This window comes from Saccostrea cucullata, unplaced genomic scaffold (assembly GCF_032062105.1).
Source record: "Saccostrea cucullata isolate Sc308-1 unplaced genomic scaffold, CSIRO_AGI_Scuc_v1 ctg75, whole genome shotgun sequence".
Classification (NCBI taxonomy): Eukaryota; Metazoa; Mollusca; class Bivalvia; order Ostreida; family Ostreidae; genus Saccostrea; species Saccostrea cuccullata.
In genome coordinates, this window is record NW_026940114.1 from 681,964 (window position 1) to 698,389 (window position 16,426).

The following is a 16,426-nucleotide window of genomic DNA, read 5'->3' on the forward strand; positions in this document are numbered from 1 at the left end:
ATTTCGCCATAACTTTTGAACTATAGGAGATATCTAGCATACTTCACTAATTCAGCTATACCAAATGACACCAAGATCAATGACCTTGTGATCTTTACTATGACCTATATGCTAAAAATAGCTTTTCAAATTTTGTTGCCGCCATAGTGGCGCATAGTGTCTTACATACACATCAAAGAAATCCCATCCATTCTTCTCAGAATTAAATAATACCGATATCATGCAACTTGAACCTAAAAAAAAGATGTATTTTCCCATGTTTTTATGCTCTTGTTTGTCACATTGAAGTTTATAGATTTACCATTTGAAGTTATTGTATTTTTTCCTGTAACCACAGAGTCTGCAAGCATTCTCTATCCAGAGTTGTCGTTCCCGCTACGCTCCCACATACATACAGTGTAGTGAGCGTAGCGGAAGACAACTCTGGTTAGAGAATGAGTCGGTGAGATAAACTCGAAACAGCTGATGTACACCTTTATCTGGAAGTCGAACCGTAGATGTACGAACTATCTAATTTTGTGGAACTGTTTACGTCAAACATGACGCGAATAATCGATTTTTAATCATAAATTATTGGTAACGTAGAGTTAAATCTGTCTCAGACATATTTTAGAGAAAAGGGTAGGGACATGCGGCTATTTGCTGCTGTATTTCTTGGCCTTGGGGTTGTCTTTTGTGGGGCATTTGAACTGAAGAACTTTAATTTTGGGAATCATGGATACAACAGTGTTTTGAAGATTTTGAACAAGACCCACAAATTATGTCCAGATATCAGCCGAATTTACAGCCTGGATGAAAAGACGGTTGAAGGAAGAGATCTTGTAGTTATAGAGTTCACCGCAGATACTCCGGGTACACACATTGTGGGTATGTGATCACAGATATTAAAAGAGGTTTCATTTATCCAAGTTCTATAGGAATTACTGGGGTGCGTCGATTTACCCAAATGGACCCAAATGGAACCCAAATGGTCACCCAAATGGAACCCAAATGGACCCAAATGGAAACTCAAATGGACCCAAATGGAATATAAAATATATGTATTATATCGTATTCTCAAGTTTTTACTTATTTAAAATATAGAAAATAATAAAATTAAAATAAAAAGAGAATATTTTAATAACATTATTTTCTTCAATTGTATTTATGAAAATGCGATTTAATTCTATTTGTAATAAGTATTGAACATACTTGAATACAAAACTGAAGTATTTGATATTTTTATGGCTGTAGGAAAGGAAGGGGGGAGGGGAGGAGGCCATGCCAACCCCCCCCCCCCCCCCCCGCCCCTACCCCCAAATAATTTTGCCGATATATAGAATACTATCAAAACTTCATGCTTCAAAATACAATATTAGAGATTAATAATTTTTTTTAAAAATCCATTTGTAACTGTAAGTTCATTATTTTCATCATTTTAAGTAAGTATTGAAATACGATAATACATGTTTAATATTCCATTTGATTTCCATTTGGGTCCATTTGTGTTTCCATTTGGGTCCATTTGGGTTCCATTTGGGTTCCATTTGGGTCCATTTGGGTAAATCAACGCACCGGAATTACTGTAGTATTCATTTGCCTTGAACATGATGAAGAAAAAACAAGTTTGAATATATTTTACAAAACCAGAAGCCTAATCATGCAAATGTAAAGAGTCTTCTTTGTTGCCAGTGTTTTCCCTAAGAACCAGCTATCGGCCAAATTGACCGCTTCAATGTACAGAAATGCTGCTTTGAAATAAAAATTTGTTGTTAGGTCCACAGAGATTTTGTTCATAAACCTCAGCCTCTAGCCTGTTACAACTTATCTCTAACCCTTTACTTTGAATTAAAGGGAAAACCCTGTGTTGCTGTTTATTAAAGGGGCATGGACACAGTTTCAACTGAAATTTTTTTGAACAACTTTAATGTTTACAATTCCTAGCTAAGGCAATTCTAATGATCAGATAAAATTTGAACATCATTTGTTGATTTACAAGGGAGATACAAGACTTAAAATTCTTCATAATGCAAACAAGGCCTGTGCCTTAATTTTATTTACATTCAGATAATATCATGATTATAACAAAACGAGATTCAGCAAATCATTAGAAAGTGCCTAATTGTATTTAGAATTAACTTCTTTATTGAAAAAATCTGCTTTGAACGAATACAGATCAGTATGTTTAACCTATGTAAACAAAAACATGGCACGAGCCTTGTTTACATAACAAAGGTTTGGAGCTCTAAATCTGTCTTGTATCTTGACAACTGAAATTCAAAATTTTGATGATCTTTAGAAATAACTCAGTTAAGTATTTTTAAACATAAAAAATGAAATGAAAATTTTTGGCTGAAACTGTGTCCAGGCCCCTTTGAAATTTTACTTGTAAATCTATTGCTTTAAAATTTTATTAATTCAGAAAAAAGTTTTTGTGATTATTGCGATGATGTAATTGTGTTTTCAGGAAAGCCTGAATTTAAGTACGTTGGTAACATGCATGGGAATGAGGTGGTGAGCAGGGAGGTGCTGCTGGCCCTGGTGGTTTATCTGTGTCAGGGATACAGAGAGAAGGATGAAACGGTCACATGGTTGTTACAGAAAACCCGTATACACATAATGCCATCCATGAACCCTGATGGCTGGGAGTTAGCTAACTCACGCCCAAGAAAGGTAAACTGATATTGTAAAAATGAGTACAGGAAAACGTAAATAATATAAATTATAGTTACCGTATAATCCCTATTAACCACCCCTGCCCCTATAAGCCGCAAAGCGCCCCCTCAGGTATTTTTCAATTGTCAGGAAATAAGGGCCCCCTGTACAGTTATTAAAATCAACTAGAATCGTATCAAAAAATTGAAGAAAGTGAAAATAAAACTTGTCTATTATCCAATTTCCCGGTGGAAAATGAATAATTTAGCATAACTTGGGTGGATTACCTTCACTTTAAGTAAAGATAGAAATTATTTTAGTGGTTCCTTGTATCTTTTTTTTTTTTCAAAAGATTTTTCAAAGTTAAAATATAACATTAAATATCATATTAAAGAGAATACCAAAATAACCACCCCCATTTTGCAATTTTTTAAGCACCTGGGGTGGTTAATAGGCATTATACTGTATATTAGGTACATATACCAATAGTAGCTGCAATATTGTAGCCCTCTCCCTTTTTTGGGGGGAGGGGATATCCAGAAAATATCAGATCAAAAATCTGAGAGGGCTACATTATTGCAGCTAATAGATAGGGATGTGCGATTCTATTGGTATACCGGTATATCGCAAATTTTTATTGTGTGATACATATCGTGATACAGAGACCTGAATACCGGTATTTATAGGTACATATTATAATTTATAAAGTCCAGAAATTATTCATTTATTTGTTCAATCTTTCAAATTACAATTACAGAAAGTTAAAAATGTTGTAAAAGTTGAAAAAATTTGCATCTTAGCATCCAAACTTGATTAATTTTATGTACATAAAAATTTTTAAAAAAGTGAAATTTAGTTTTTCTACCATATTTTTAAAAAAAATTAATGACTGTTTATTTAAAATCATTGTACAAATTGTTTGTAAAAATATCATGATATTATCGTGATATTTTGAGACAAAAATCGTGATATATTGCGATACCAAATTTTTGGCGATACCCATTCCTACTAATAGATGTGCTATGATTTATTGTCTTGCTTAGCCTTTAAGGAGGAAATGAGGTGCATACTTGAAACACTGACATTTTAAATATTATAAAATTTGCCTAAAAGAGTAAAAAAAAAATCACTGCAGTTCAATAATGTATGAGGGTTGTCCCAAAAAGTCGTAGGCAGGGAAAACAGTTTAGTTTTTCTTTGCTAAATTAAATTTCTTTCCTTGTCATAGTAAAAAGTAACATTTTAGGATCATGCATTTCAAGTTGCATGATGATATCACATCTAATAAGAAAATTATGAAAAAAAGAAGAAAGCATGTAAGTGTACATCGGCGCACGAAAGCAAACATAAATTACGTTTTTTATAGCGTCATGATTTTTTTTTCTGCTTAACAAGCGTCTGTTAACATTCAATATATTTTTTTTAAGTGAAAGATCACCCTTGACGAAGGGACTTATTTGAATTCACAACCGTCTGGTTTTTCTTGTTTGCTTTTTTTTAAGGAGATTCAAATTTCAGTCGAAATTTAGTCGAAAGATTGCGATACATTGTAGGCAGCAGAGAATACACATTGTTTTACGTCGTTCGTGGCCCAGATTGTTGCCCATTGTCTGCGTTTAACAAACAGTACTCTACTTCTTACATGATGTAACTATTCTCGGTATAGAGGAAAAACTCGCATTGAATTTTATGCCATTTAGAAATAACTTCTCTATTTAAATCTAGTATGTCATGTGACTTCTGTACATTTTTTTCTCATTTCTGATGTATGTAAACCATATACAAAACAATTTTTTATATCTCCGTGCGCCGGTTATGCGTTTGACGACATCATTTTCCTCAAACTCAATTCCAACAACACATTGAAAATCATTACACCAATCGTCTGTTTCTAATGTTATTTATATGAATTTTTGACATATTATTAAGGTTTTGATTCTGGTTTCACTGATATAAATTTCAGTTCACTGTTTTACAGATTACTAAAGAAATAAAAGCAAATGTAATAGTTATATGCGTAAATAATTCCGAATTTTGTTCGTGCGCCGATAGACCTTATTGGCCTTCATATGAATCGTCCTAAGGTTTTCAATCCCTAATAGGAAGAAATTCAATGAAATTGAAAACATAACAGATATGTAGGCATTGAACACTCAGGTTTTTTTTAGACATAATTCCCATTTATTACTATAAGTATATCTAGTGGGATGTGTCCTAATTCATGACCTTGAATTTTGGTAAGAGTTATCTCCCCTTTTTTTAATTAATAAAAAAAAAATCAATTAAAAAAAATTAGCTGGTAAAAAAATTGTTTTCAATTATCATTCTATTTTTAATATTTCAATGCATCTTTCCACCACAGGATTTATTGATATTCAAATTATTTGAATTTTTATTTTGAAAAAATGCCCTTCCCCATAGACTTCAATGCAATCTTTGTTAATTAACTACTGCTTAATTAATGAATTTTTCCAAAATTTCTCGTGGACAATCCTTTTCCACTATAAAATGCTTTAATATAATATCAGAGTATTGTGTACTTGACGGACATTTAAGGGTAGAGAATTTGGTCCCATTAGGGATTGAAAACCTTAATTAATTAAGAGAACATTGAATATATTATGCCTGTGCAAAATTTGGATAGTATTGGTTGCATGTTAAAAAAGTTATAAACATTGTCTACGACTTTTTGGGACAACCCTCGTATATAGTTTTTAGCTCACCTGAGCCGAAGGCTCAAGTGAGCTTTTCTGATCACATTTTGTCTGTAGTCCGTCGGCCCGTCTGTCTATAAACTTTTCACATTTTTGACTTCTTCTCAAGAATCACTGGGCCAATTTCAACCAAACTTGCCACAAAGCATCCTTGGGTGAAGGGGATTCAAGTTTGTTCAAATGAAGGGCCACATTCAAGGGGAGATAATTGGGAATTAATAAAAATTTGGTGGCATGTTTTAAAAATCTTCTTCTCAAGAACCACTGTGCCAGGAAAGATGACACTTACGGGAAAACATCCTCAGGTAGTGTACATTCAAATTTGTTCAAATCATAACCCCTAGGGGTACGGTGGGGCCAAAACCGCCAACCAAAGTTTTACATAGAAATATATAGGAAAATTCTTTAAAAATCTTTTTCTCAAGAATAGTAAAGCCATATGGAAGCAACCCCAGGTACTGTAGATTCATGTTTGTTTGAACATGACCCCTGGGGGTAGGACGGGGCCACAATGGACGACCAAAGTTTTACATAGAAATATATAAGAAAATTCTTCTAGAAATCTTCTTCTCAAGAATGATGAATAGAAAAGCTATAATTAATCATATTTATATGGAAGCATCCTCAGATAGTGTAGATTCAAGTTTGTTGAAATCATGACCCCCAGGGGTGGGGGGGGACAAAATGGCCAACCAAAGTTTTACATAGAAATATATACGAAAATTCTTTAAAAATCTTCTCAAGAAAAGGAAAGCTATAATTGATCATATTTGTATGGAAGCATCCTCAGGTAGTGTAGATTCAAGTTTGTTCAAATCACGACCCCTGGGGGTTGGGAGGGGCCACAATGGCCAATTAAAGTTTTACATAGACATCTATAGATAGGAAAATTCTTTAAAAATCATCTTCTCAAGAATATCAAAGCCATGATTGGTCATGGGACTACTTTTGGATTTAAACTTTTCAATAATAAACCAATTTCTACTTTTTCCTAGCCATAGTGCTCAGGTGAGCGATGTGGCCCATGGGCCTCTTGTTTAAGAATATTTTGTATCGGTAATCAGGTATTATAAAATGACAAATTTTTGGTCCAATTAACAGTTTTAAATTTAATGGAAACTTTAAAAGACTTGAATGGGTAATTTTTAATGTGTTTTTGTCATTTCTTCAGAATCTGTCAAATTTAAATTGAAATTTTTGTTTTCTTCAGAATGGTAAGAAGCCATGGTTGGATGGTAGAGCTAATGCAAACAATGTAGATTTGAACAGAAACTTTCCTGAAGTGGACAAGTTAGAATACAAATATGAGAAACTGAAGGATGGACTGAACAATCACATTATGACACTGAACAAAGCTCTTAGTACACCAGTAAGTATTGTTTGTTTTTGTCTGATTTAGTGAGGCATTATTCAAGGAAACTGAAAAGACTATGGTAGATTAAATACTTAATTTATTTATGAATGAATTTTTAGCTCACTGTAAACTTTTCACATTTTTGACCTTCTCAAGAACCACACAAATTGGCATCCTTGTGTAAAGAATATTCTTAATTATTCAAATACTGGACAAACCAGCTTCCAATGGAATACTGTAAACCAACTTTTATTTGCATGTGAGAAATTTTCATGAAGTTCGCAAGAGTCTCAGCATCACGAATATTTCTCGCTGCAAACAGCTCCTTAAAGTCTCTGTGTCTATTAACAACAGATCCAAAAAAGCTTGATCGCGAAAATTAATCGTCGCGAACTAGTTTAACCCTGATAAATCGTGAAATAAAGTAGTTGCAAATAAAAGTTGGTTTACAGTATGATGTAGAAAATGCAGAATTAGGGTTTGGTAATTAAAAAATCTCTTCTCAGGAACCACTGGTCCAGAAAAAAATGAAACTTTTAGGGAAGCTTCCGCAGTTCCTGATGATGAGTAGATTCTAAATTGTTCAAATCATGACCCAAGTTTAGATTAGGGCCACATGGTGATCAAAGTTTTACAATGGAATATATTTAAGGAATGTTTTTCAGTTTTGTGTGAGTTATTGTGTGAATCACACAGACTTGTCACGTAGGCATATTTCATGAAGCGCGCTAGCGCTTCATGAAAAATATGACTACGTGCAAGTCTGTGTGATTCACACACCAATAATTCACACTAAACTGAAAAACATTCCTTATTAGGTCACCTGAGTAACTCAGGTGACCTATTGCTATCCGTTTTCGTCCGTCGTAACATTTGAACATTTTCAGCTTCTACTCTGAAACCACTGAACCAATTTCAACCAAATTTGGTATACAGCATCTATGGGTGATAGGGGAACAAAAATTGTGAATTTCATGGTCCCCGCCCCCCTGGGGCCTGAGGGGTGGGGCCAAAACCACTAAAATTAATGAAATCTTTAAAAATCTTCTTCTTTACTCCTGGACATCAAGCAGGCAAACTATTGGCATGATTGTAATGAGCATTGAGTCCTCTACCAAAATTGTGAAATTCATGGCCCCAGGGTCAGGGGTTCTAGTGCTAGGGTGGGACTCTATAGATAATATAGTGAAAATGCATTATTTCTTTGAAAATCTTCTTCTCTGCTCCTGGGTATTAAATACACTAACTAAGCACATAGTTATGATAAGCAAGAGTGCCTCTTCCAGATTTGTGAACTTTATGGCCCCAGGGTCAGGGGTTCTGGTGTTAGGGCGGGGCTCTATAGATTATATAGTGAAAATGCATTATTTCTTTGAAAATCTTCTTCTCTGCTCCTGGGTATTTAATAAACAAATTAAGCACATAGTTATGATGAGCAAGAGTGCCTCTTCCAGATTTGTGAATTTTATGGCCCCAGGGTCAGGGGTTCTGTGTTAGGGCGGGGCTCTATAGATTATATAGTGAAAATGCATTATTTCTTTGAAAATCTTCTTCTCTGCTCCTGGGTATTAGATTAACTAACTAAGCACATAGTTATGATGAGCAAGAGTGCCTCTTCCAAAATTGTGAATTTTATGGCCCCAGGGTCAGGGGTTCTGGTGTTAAGTCGGGGCTCTATTGATTATATAGTTACATTTATTCTTTGTAAATATTTTTCTTTGCTTCTGGGTTTTAAGCCAATGCAAGTATATATATATTTATGATGAAGAAAGGTGCATCTTGCAAAGTGGTTTTTAATGCCCCCAGTGTCAAAGGTGGGGGGGGGGGGTTACATAGCCTGAAAATAAATTAATGCTTTGAAATCTGCTCTTTGGTATTAATCAACCATTTTATGATAAAATTATCATGCAAAACTATATAAAGTGAAAGTGCATTTTCGCTTTGTTACTCTCATCAACCTCTGGGTATTAATTAATAGAGTAAGCATGCTAAGTTTATAATTATGATAAGCAATGGTGCCTCTTTCAAAATTGTAAATTGTGAATTTCATGGCCTCCGGTTTAAACATGAACCAAATTTAATTGTTTGTAAGTTGTTACACAATACTCAGGTGACCTATAAGGCCCGTGGGCCTCTTGTATTTACATTTTACATGTTTGGAAGCAACTAAAATATGCTAAATATTTGAATTTCTTGCTGCCCTATATCGTTGCATATTTACTAACGTCGCTGCAGCCTCATTGTGACATCATGTTAATTCACGTTTCACCGTGTATACTTCTACGCGTGAGTATACACAAAAATGGTTTTCAAATCAATTTCATAGTTGGCTTACTAGAAAAACACAGCGAATGTAAATATAAGTATATGAAATAGTAAGTGAAAAATAAAAATGGCTATAGTTACTAATGTGAGCATTGTGGCTGATGGCCTCATTCATTTTGATGATCAGTGCTGTTGTGGTTACTAAATATAGAGTATTTTTATAAAGAATTTTAAAATTTTAATCTTCTATAGATAAATAAATTTGCGTATTCAAATTTTAGCGCAATCACTGGGTATAGAGATATTGGTGTAATCATGAATTAGTGCTACACATTACCGTGCAGTGTATTCTATATATAAATGATTTCTTAGTGGCATTCATGAATTAGTGCATCGATGTCTGCACCAAAGCCACTAAAATATGAATCCTGCTTTTTTAAGGACACATACAGTATGCCTCATTTTCTTTCAATCTCAGAGACATTAAAACTAAATTTATAATAATTAATATGCAATCTATTTATTATAAAATGTAATCAATATATTTAATATAAATGTAATAATATGCTATATTTGTGTAATAATATATACTTCTACCATAAAGCTCACTCTCATATTGCAGCATCTTGCCCCAGAGACAAGAGCAGTCATTAAGTGGTTATATTCTATTCCATTTGTGTTATCCTCAAACCTCCATGGAGGGGACTTGGTGGCCAATTACCCGTATGATGAATCTCGTGATTACAGCAAGACCTCACAGTACTCAGCCTCTCCTGATGATGTTCTCTTCAGGTAATTCTAGCCAGCTGATGGGCATGGTCCAGTTTAATTGTTGTTTAAGTCTGATAAAATTAGGGAGGGTAAAGGAATATAATCAACTCCTTCAATGCTCACTCACTGCTGTCATACAAATTAGCAGACTAAAAGCCTTAATTATGTTATTTCTCTTGCATTTTTGTATTAAGAAAAGTCTCTACTAAGGGCTATTCCAGAAAAAAATGTATGGGGGGGGGGGGGGGTTGGAAGGCACCCCACCACCCATACATTTTTAATTGCTTTCTCCCCCACCGCCCATCAAATTAGAAATACTTTTAATACAACCACCCGTCTAAATTTAAAATACTTTTTAGCTCACCTGAGCTGAAAGCTCAAGTGAGCTTTTCTGATCACCCGTTGTCCGTCCGTCTGTCTGTCTGTCTGTCCGTCTGTAAACTTTTCACATTTTCAACTTCTTCTCAAGTACCACTGGGCCAATTTTAACCAAACTTGGTACATAGCATCCTTGGGAGAAGGGAAATTAAAATTGTTAAAATCAAGGGCCAAGACCCCTTCCAAGGGGAGATAATCAAGAAAGTACAAAAATAGGGTCGGGTCATTAAAAAATCTTCTTCTCAAGAACCACTAGGCCAGAAAAGCTGAAACTTATATGAAAGCATCCTGGGGTAGTATAGATTTTGTACATGTCATGACCTGGGGGGTAGGGCGGGGCCACAATAGGGAATCAAAGTTTTACATAGAAATATATAGGAAAAATCTTTAAAAATCTTCTTCTCAAGAACCACTGGGTCAGAAAAGCTGAAACTTATGTGGAAGCATCCTGGGGTAGTGTAGATTCTAAATTGTTCAAATCGTGACCCTCGGGGGTTGGGCGGGGCCAAAATGGGGAATCAAAGTTTTACATAGAAATATATAGGAAAAATCTTTAAAAATCTTCTTCTCAAGAACCACTGGGCTAGAAAAGCTGAAACTTATGTGGAAGCATCCTGGGGTAGTGTAGATTCTAAATTGTTCGAATCATGACCCCCGGGGGTTGGGCGGGGCCAAAATGGGGAATCAAAGTTTTACATAGAAATATATAGGAAAAATCTTTAAAAATCTTCTTCTCAAGAACCACTGGGCCAGAAAAGCTGAAACTTATGTGGAAGCATCCTGGGGTAGTGTAGATTTCAAATTGTCTGAATTATGATTAGTGGGGTAGGGTGGGGTCACAATATGTTTTACAAGGGGATAATCTGGTAAAGAACAGAATGGTCAAAGCTTCTCAGGTGAGCGATGTGGCCCATGGGCCTCTTGTATAATTTTCTACCCTTGTTTCTGGTTTGTTTGATTCTACTTTCACTTTCAATGTAAACACACTTCTCAACTGTTTAGGACGTTTTTTTTTTTTTAAAATAAATATCAATATTTACTGGCTTATACAAAATGAAAGGAAGGAAGTTCTTTGCAGTTGATTATTTGTGAGGGTAAGTGCAACCACCCATCTAAAAATATATCGGATGAGGACAACCACCCACGCAAATTTAATTGCTCCAGTCCCCATTACCCATACAAAAAAAATGAAGTGCCGTCCAACCCTCCCATACAATTTTTCTGGAATAGCCCTAAATAATCTTTGAATTTGAATGAAAAAAAATATAATTTGAGAAAGTTATGGAGGAAGGTCTAGTTATTCAATAGCTTTATACGTTTTATTTTGTTATGCCTTGCCTATGTAGTGTTTTATCATGTTAATTTATCTTTCTATTATGTGTTGATTTATTCCCACTGTGAATCATATCCTCTATTTGTTTGTCAACTATCAATTATTTTAATATCTTAAATTCTTTTGCACTAATATCTTTTTACTTTGCATCTTAATTGTACCTGACAAAGTATGAGGCCTTTGGTTTTTATCATATGTTTTTGTAGATATTTGGCAAAATCTTACTCAAAGTTCCACCCATCTATGGCAGATCCAATGCGAACACCATGTGACATGTCAGGTGACCAAGATCTGCCTGAATTTAAGGATGGAATTACCAATGGAGCAAAGTGGTACTCTGTTTCTGGTGGTATGTTACACATAAGAACAGTATTTTGTTGTCACTACAATCAGGTTCATTGGGGTTGCTCATTTATTGAAAATCAAAAGGAAAAAATATTGAGAAAATTTATTTGAGGGAAAGGGTTATTGATTAATATTAAGAGTATGTTATTGTTTGTAACCATTCCATAACTTTCCCATGCATTATATCCCCAGCTATGAATTAACCTCTCTTGCAATCATCTTTCCCTTCAATAGGTTGATGAACGTTGATCGATGAACGTATGTAAACTTATCAAAGCTGTTCTTATCATAGGAATGCAAGATTTTAATTACCTGGCCACAAACTGCTTTGAGATCACACTGGAACTGGGCTGTGACAAATTCCCGTACCCTGAGGAGGAGAAGAAGTACTGGGAGGACAACAGAGAAGCCCTCATCAATTACATGTTCCAGGTGTCACTGTCATACATTAAGTCTTGTACAATGCAAAAAGTTATTGATAATTTAAAACTATATATCCACATATATGTTGCAACCACATGTTCAGCTTTGTTTAACACAAATTGTCCCCAAACATCAAATAGTTTGGTTTTTTTTTGAGAAAATAAAACAACATGAATTATTTGACTACTGTACATCACTTAAGTTTTGCAAAACCTCATTTTCGCAAGATAGACATTTCCTTCTTATTAGCAATACAAAATTTTCAAGAATTGTGATTATTGTTCTATATAATCTTAAGAAATTCTTATATACACAAGAATTATATTTTTGCAAGCACACTTTCTTGCATAATTACATGAATATAAAGTTCCCATGCATAAAAAGTGATTAACAGAGACAATACATATTTATGATTAGTATAAAAGTTGATTATGTTAATATCTTTTACTTCTTGAAACAGGCACATATTGGTATCAAGGGTGTGGTTGAGTCCAGTGGGAAAAAGATTCCTAAAGCTACCATCAAGGTGATAAATATGACATCGGGGTCACCAATAAAGCATGATGTCCTCTCAGGTAGGATACAGGGTTCACAATTACCAGTACTTAGGCTGTTCACATTCTCCTTGTATTCCTTGTCATATCAACAATTCAAAATAATAAAAATAACATCTGATGTGTATGGAAGCTTTAAACGTAAGATGGTTAAAAAAATTGTGTGTACATTATGTAAGGTGACAATTTTTTTTCTGCTGCATTTCGCACATCCAAATTGTAATACATAATTTTGAAAGTCAATTTATTTACTTACATTTAATTTGTTTTGGAAGTGTAATATATATTGTTCATTGTAGGAAAGCTGGGTGACTACTATCGCTTACTCATGAATGGAGACTACAGAATCCGAGTTGTTGCTGATGGCTATTATCCTGAGGAGCGCTGTGTTACTGTGTCAAATAAACACATGGAGGAGGCTCAGGTGGTGGATTTTAACCTGACACCCACCTCCAGTAAACAGCCGGAGAGACAAAGCGAATGTGTTTCCAGCAGACAGTTAGACTTGGACAGCAGGATGGAGCAAAAACTCCAGGACTCTCTCTATGATAGGGTGAGGTCACAATTCTTCAACATGAAATTATTTTACAGTGTTTATTTTTTCCACAGGTTATTCACAAAGATTCTGATTCATTTTAGCAGTGCGTAAGTATTTTGACTGGTTTGTCGTTGCAGTATTTCATTAAAGACTTACTTAATGGCTAAATCTTGAGTATTTCATTACAGAATGACTTTAATGGCTAATCTTGAGTATTTCATTACAGATTTACTTGGCTAATTGTGATTTCTTGTATTTTTAATCTTGCCTGTTCAGAAAAGTTAAATTGTTGTTTAATCTTCTTGATATGAAGAAGAATGTTTTATTAAGTTTGACTTTCTGCCTTTCAGTTATATGGTGACTATGTGTACAACACCAATGATTACCAGCTGTATGACTACCTGAAGAGGATCTTAAGACCAGTCATTGGGAATTAATGTTATCAGTCAGCAATCTCCTTATTGGTTACGGTGGTAGTATAAGTAGCATTCACTCATATTAAACACTCCCCCCCAAAAAAGTAAATTTGTAAAAAAAAAAAAATTGTAAAAAGATCTCCTTATCACTAACCCTGAATTAACACGTCAGGAATTATTCTCAGTTTCAAAATGATAAAACATTTTATGATGAATCAATGTAATTTTTGTACGACAGAAATCATATTTTTATACAATTACATATTTTCTTAACAAGGTTAGCAAAATTTAATCCTAGTTGTATGACAAGTTGAGGGATTTGTTATTCATTGATACAACAGTATTTACAAAAAAACTAATGTATAATGCATTATTTTTACTGCTGTAAATTTTACCAAGTTAAAGTTCGTGTTTAACTAACAAATTTCATAAACTAAATTTGAAGCTTTAGAAAAAACCTGCTTTTGAATACTTAAAGGAGTTGTATGTATGAAATGCAGATTTTCCTCTCAAGTTTGAGAGATTTTCCAGATTATGTTGATCAAGGTTTCAAATATCATCATTTTTAGTACCAAAAAAATATGGGCTTCATTATCTAATAACTTTCATCTAATTCTGTGATGAAAGGTCAAACATCAGATAAGAATTTAGCAAGTTTACAAATGGAAAACTGTGTTGATAGGCACATTACAAAATTCATTGTAGGTTGAAAATGAACAAATAGAAGATAAATTTTCCATACATGTACTTGATTACCAGTAATCTGCTATAAAACGTATGAATTTGTAAAATCTGTATGATTAATCTGTTTGGCATTATGATAAACAGGTATTAAGCCTTATTCTGTTATGAAATTCAACACAATATTTCTGAATAAATTAATGATATACATTAAAACTTGAGTAAAATTTACAGCATGTAAAAAAACTCATCAACGGTTAGTTTACTTCCTTGTTATTAAGTGAAAATGATCAAAGTCTGATATTTGTGTCTTGCAATGCTGTAGTGCAATACATGTACATCCTCAGGGTTGTATATTTTGGTCTTGATACATGTACCTCCACCTTTTAAGAATTTTGCAGATGTGTTTCTTATACTTTAGGTATTTGTTAATATTCGAGATGATAATAATGAGGGACCAATGACACTGTTTTCTTTTTTCATAATTGAATGATTGGTAACTTTTTTTTCAAATTAGAAAATTTAATGTATGGCATACAAAAACTTTTGTACTTATGTCTTAATATTGTGTTTTGATTGTTAATTTTTTACGCAGTTATTTTCTTTATAGTACAGTGAAACACTCTTATAATGACGTGCTAGGTACAGATGGCTATGCTTTGTTATAAATGTGATACATTATATCCCTTAACTTCCAGTATCTTTTAAAACCCACAGGGAATGTCATTAACTCTATAACCATTACCTACCAGTAAATTTTAAGTAAAACTTGTGTATGTAGCGGAATTTTTTAGCGGACTGTTAAACATTATCTCTATTTTAGCAGTTTTATAGTACAGTGAAACACTCTTAACATAATGACTGAACGTGCTAGGTACAGATGGCTATGCTTTGTTATAAATGTGATACATTATATCTGTTAACTTCATATTATCTTTTAAAACCCACAGGGAATGTCAATTCATTATTAGCGTGTTTGCTATAAGCATATTTACTGTAGCCCACTAAAATTTTAATTGTAAAATTGCTTCCTTGTGTATAAGACTAAGTACTGAATTCAAGAAAATATCATAGATCAGTCACTGTTAAACATTATCTCTCCTTTGGTATTGATTTTTACTCAAACTCTTAGTATGTAAATCTGTATCCAAACATAATTAAACAGTCTGAAAGTCGGCTAGAAGATGAACTTCTTCCCTTTTGCATTGTTTTAGAACTCTGCAAAAAAAAATTCTGCCAAAATTATTGACATTCCTATGAGCAAGCAAAATGCCAAATTTTATACCCACTAAAGAAACCCGCTATACAGTATTTGACTGAGATAGAAATCCTTTTTTGTTGTTAATATATTTGTTGTTGTTATCTGAAAGGTCCTGCTCTTGATGTGGTTGTATCATTTTTGATCATGTGTGTTACTGAAATCAGTGATTTTCCTCTCTCACTGAATACCATTGCAGTTTACCACAATTACAAAAAATATTGACCAAAAGTGATACACCCACAAGTCACAAATGCTTTACAAAAACAAAAAAAAAAATCATATACATGTTATGTTTTTGAGGGTTTACTATATTTTAATGTTTGGAGGGTATGATCTGATTTTATTATACATGAAGTTTATTTTTAATGTATTGTCACAAATAAGTTTATATACGATACAAATGATTATTTAATCTGATTCCTCTATACAGGTCATTACATTTTTTAAGGCTATTCTTTTTTACTGAGCCCACCTAAAAAATACGAAATCCTGTTTGTGATTCCTGTGATGAAATAAATTTTGTGCAATTTCTGAGTTTTACATTGATATATTTAATATTTTTTCCTGTGTATTCTTATTCAAAAGTTGCATTTCTGTGGTCGACCCCTATCCTTGTTGAACAATATTTGAACTTTTATCTACACCACCTGCAGCCACCTAGCATCGTTTTTGAAAGGGGGGGGGGGGGGGCAACCAGAGAGGCCAACAATGACTTTCAGTACCAATTTTTCTGCATTCAATACTATATTTCCCTGATAT

General features: G+C 33.7%; 1 protein-coding gene and 2 long non-coding RNA genes across 3 annotated transcripts in view; all 3 read left to right on the forward strand.

Moving 5' to 3' along the window:
• Positions 1-16,426, forward strand: part of LOC134254833 (uncharacterized) — a 255,399-nt gene that overhangs the window by 224,329 nt on the left and 14,644 nt on the right. The gene's annotated exons all lie outside the window — the stretch shown is intronic.
• Positions 504-14,985, forward strand: LOC134254830 (carboxypeptidase E-like). The gene is made up of 9 exons (XM_062737370.1): positions 504-867; positions 2,447-2,652; positions 6,559-6,717; positions 9,590-9,759; positions 11,656-11,798; positions 12,087-12,226; positions 12,678-12,792; positions 13,071-13,324; positions 13,660-14,985. Exons 1-9 carry the CDS (start codon positions 630-632, stop codon positions 13,744-13,746), a joined length of 1,512 nt encoding a protein of 503 aa, XP_062593354.1. The 5' UTR covers positions 504-629; the 3' UTR covers positions 13,747-14,985.
• On the forward strand, positions 15,013-16,198 carry LOC134254832 (uncharacterized). Its single transcript, XR_009989389.1, has 2 exons — positions 15,013-15,048; positions 15,281-16,198. It is a non-coding gene; the product is annotated as an uncharacterized LOC134254832 (long non-coding RNA).